This window comes from Anoplophora glabripennis, unplaced genomic scaffold, assembly GCF_000390285.2.
Source record: "Anoplophora glabripennis isolate ALB-LARVAE unplaced genomic scaffold, Agla_2.0 scaffold1113, whole genome shotgun sequence".
NCBI classification, from domain to species: domain Eukaryota; kingdom Metazoa; phylum Arthropoda; class Insecta; order Coleoptera; family Cerambycidae; genus Anoplophora; species Anoplophora glabripennis.
Window position 1 is genome coordinate 45,300 of NW_019417231.1, and position 4,199 is coordinate 49,498.

Here is a 4,199-nt window from a genome sequence, read left to right on the forward strand (position 1 = left end):
TATATATATATATATCAATGCCTGTTTCGATGGTCTGAAGAAAACTATTTAATTAAAGTTGCATGATTTTTTATGAATTTTTCTTTCGATAATGATATTTGAAAAACAAATGAAGTTCAACCAAAATGGCTGCGGATGTTAACTTTGTTAATTTAAATGGAACACCCTGTATATTTTTAGATATTTGGATAGAACGTTCCTTATCGAGCAGTCATATAGGGTTTGTTGGGTTCATCTCTAACAATAAGCGAGATACTATTAAAAAAAGAAAAGAATGTTTTTTATTAAGAAAATAAGATATCTTGTAATTGTTAGACCTCTTTCAGGAACTTCTGCCTTTTTTCCAATTACGTAAGGGTTTACAGATTTAGTTGTAATATATTTTGACATATCGGACATTGATATGGTCCAAAATGCGTATTGGTATTCTAACTAAATCTCAATAATTACGCTATGAGAGGCCTAATTACTCATGGACAATGTTATATGGTAAGCCGTGACAGTGACAAGTAACGTCATGATAACATTGTTATTGATTGACAGTTTGTATTATTAATTAATTAAAATAGGTTACACAGAAGTAGAAAATTGAAATATTATTAGGAATTAAAATAGAGTATGGAGAAGATCTTTACTCTATTTTAATTCTTAAAATATTTCAATTTTCTACTTCTGTATAACCCATTTTAATTAAATAATAATACAAACTATCAAACAATAAGAATGTTGTTATGACATTACCTGTCACTGTCACGGCCTACCATATAACATTATCCATGAGCAATTAGGCCTCTCACGGCTTAATTAGTGGGATTTAGTTAAAATACATATATATAATGCATTTTGGACCATATCAATGTCCGATATGTCAACATATATTACAACTAAATCTTAAATCCTTACGTAATTGGAAAAAGGCAGAAATGCCCGGAAGAGGTCTAACAATTACAAGATATCCTATTTTCTTAATAAAAAACCATCTTTTCTTTTTTTAATAGTATCTTGCTTATTGTTAGAGATGGACCCAACAAACCTTATATGTCTATGCTCGACAGAGAATGTTCTATCCAAATATGTAACATTATACATAACAAAGTTAACATCCGCTGCCATTTTCTTTGGACTTTTTTTGTTTTTTTACCATCATTTTCAAAAAATTCACAAAAAATCGTGCAACTTTTGAATCTTACATTTTTTTATAGCTCTAAAAACAAAAAAGTTAGTGGGGGGGGTCAAAATATAGTGAATCACCCTGTACATAAACATATTTACTATCCAGTAATCCAAAAATATCGGTAATCCGAACTTATCTCTTTAAGCCCGTGTCTTAATTAATTGGAATTAAAGAGTCTATACTGTAATAGATACAATACAAAGTTGTTTAGGTGAAAAGAAAATTTGAATTTTACATCATTTATCATTATAAATAAGATTTTCTTGATATACTTATAAATAAAAACATATTTATATTTTTCCGATTATAAAATTATTATTGTTCTCTGCTTATAAGTCAGATGTTATTGATTATATATTTTTTTCAGAATGTTCGTGTTGCCGCACTGCAATGTTTGATCCATTTTTCTGCTCTTCCTCTATACAGAATTTTACCTTTCAAACAAAAAGTCCTTTATCATTTAGAATCTTGCATCGATGATAAAAAACGTCTTGTAAGAAAAGAAGCTATGGAAGCCAGGGCTCTTTGGTTCCTTCTTGATGCACCAATATAAACCGAATTTTATATAATTGTTTATATACTTAATTATTTTAATTATACATAGTTTAAAAAAAATAAAGTTGTTATATTAAGCCTTCGCACACAAGTGCCTTGTATTTCACAATTATAAAATGAATAATCTCAACATGCACGATTTAAGTATGTATTTTTTAAAATGCCAATGTTATTGCTCATAGTGTTGAAAGGGTTAGAGAGAAAAAATGTATTGGATGAATAAAAAAAGGTTTCAGAAATTTATTTAAAAGCCCATTTTCTTTAAATTTTTTAAGTAACTAAACTTTGCATTAAATTTAATGTTGCATTTTTTGCAAAAAAAAAAATATGTGAAATGAGTTTTAGTGACTATCAGAAATCAGTTAATCTGTATAGTTGTTTATATTCGGTTTTATTAGAAATATAACTATGTAGTTAAAAAAATAAGTTTTATTACAGTTGAAAATTTGTGTATAAAATTGAAAATAAGTATTTATTGACATTTTAGAGCTGTTCCTAAAATAGTCCAAAAAAGGGCAAATGAAAAAATTTTTAGATAGAAAACAATTATAACCCATATACAGTAAAATCTAATTAATCCGGCACGATTAAAAACTTGTGCCGAAGTACTGGAAAATTTGAATTAATGGAATATGTAAACAGCATTAAATTAAAAAACGTTACTTTAAGTTTTTTTTTGTGAAATACGGTTTTTACAATCATTACTTTTCAAATAAGAACAAGATGCAACAATTTGTAGAAAAACACCATTTATTTTTCATTAATGGAGAACATAATAACCAGAATATAAATATAATGTATAAAGGTGAATGATATGTATGATAAACATGTGTGCATGGGGAACCGCTGAAACGTGCACGTGCATATCATATTCATTTTTATATCAAAGCAAACTGTATGGAAAAAATCGAATCATTTTTAGTAATAATTATCATTTTTATATATTAAGGTATACACTACTTTTTTATAATTTATTATTTCAAAAAACGTCGAGTAATGTACATGTTACAGCATACTGCATATTCTATTTTTTTTAAAAATATTGACGTTTATAACAGTAACTTAACAAAATTAATTGAAAAATGTTGAATGAAAAAAGTAAAATAAAGTGTATCTGAACATATATTCTTTACTTTTTGAAAGATACCTATATTATACAAGTGCACGGTTTCAATCATTCAATGTACATTTCAACGCCAATGCAGTCAACATAAATTTCTAGTCAAATTTGAGGTAACATGTTTTCCAAGTACAATTTGAGATAGCATGTTTTCGTAGTAACGTGTCGATATATACGTACCTACTACATTTGCATGCGCAAACAGGCTGTTACAAATTTGCTTCTCACTACAGGGTTCTCGGAAACGGTAAGAGGTATGAAGTAGCTTAAATGGGGGCAAAGTTGCGTAATCAGGAGACCAATATTATGCCTCTAAAATATCAAGGCTGACATGTTTAGTTTTCGAAATATTTGAAAAAATAAATAAATTTTGGAAATCCGGTTTGTTTCATTTCAACCTTGTTCGAGGTGATATTGAAAAAAGAGAACACTTTCTCATTGCAACTTTATGCCCTCTATCGAATGGCATAATCAATTTTTATATGTAACATTTCGTCTTTTCACGAGCAACATCAACTTCATTATTTTCCAATATGGCCTTAGAAATTTTATTACATTTTTTGCAAGCCTTCATGACCTCCAATACTGTACTACTTCAGCTCGAACCAGATTCAGACGTTTTGTCTTGAAAAATTCATCTTCAATGTATTCGTTTCAAATTTATCTAATTTTTTTTAGATTTCTGTTTCTTGAATTATCGTACACTGCTAAGTGTCGTTAGACTCTGTGAAATCCACCTAGTTATTTAAATTATTACTATCACACGTTACAATAAAACATTATTAGAGTTTTAATCCCATTCTCATAGTTATTTCTAGGTTTTTCAAGTGCTCAAAATTCAAACAACAATCTAATTTTTTTCAGGATATTCAGTTATAATATCACAAGAGCATAGAAAATATTCGATTATACTTCCGAGTCACGAGACGTATTCAGTTATAATATCACAAGAGCATAGAAAATATTCGATTATACTTCCGAGTCACGAGACGTATTCTGCGAAACACCACGACAGCGTAGCTGGAGTGGTGTTTTAAGGATGTACGTCGAGTGAGGAGGTTAGTATAATCGAATATTTTCGTTAGCTCGAGTGGTATTCGATACGATTATATAATTCAGAGCTTGAACCGAAGCGTTCCATTTTTTTTTTTGACGTTTATTGACAAATGTTAAAACTATCGTTACCATGACATAGTTCACACCAAAACGGTTATACCACTTCGTCAAGAGTATAATCGCTTATCAATACATAGTAACTACGTAAAATTTGTAATTGCTATTGGCTAAATTTCTAATGAATTATATAATCATACAAATACATCTGACATGCTCTTTCACAAACGCAGTTAC

The 4,199-nt window shown here is 28.8% G+C and overlaps 1 protein-coding gene across 2 annotated transcripts in view; it reads left to right on the forward strand.

The window, feature by feature from the left end:
• LOC108914647 (MMS19 nucleotide excision repair protein homolog) overlaps positions 1-1,972 on the forward strand; it is a 46,982-nt gene extending 45,010 nt beyond the window's left edge. For both annotated transcript variants that reach the window (XM_018720493.2, XM_023456067.1), the window contains exon 11: positions 1,542-1,972. In XM_018720493.2, the coding sequence (XP_018576009.1) occupies positions 1,542-1,727 (186 nt within the window). In that variant the 3' untranslated portion in view covers positions 1,728-1,972. The remainder of the gene's footprint in view (positions 1-1,541) is intronic.
• The last annotated feature ends 2,227 nt before the right edge of the window (positions 1,973-4,199 follow it).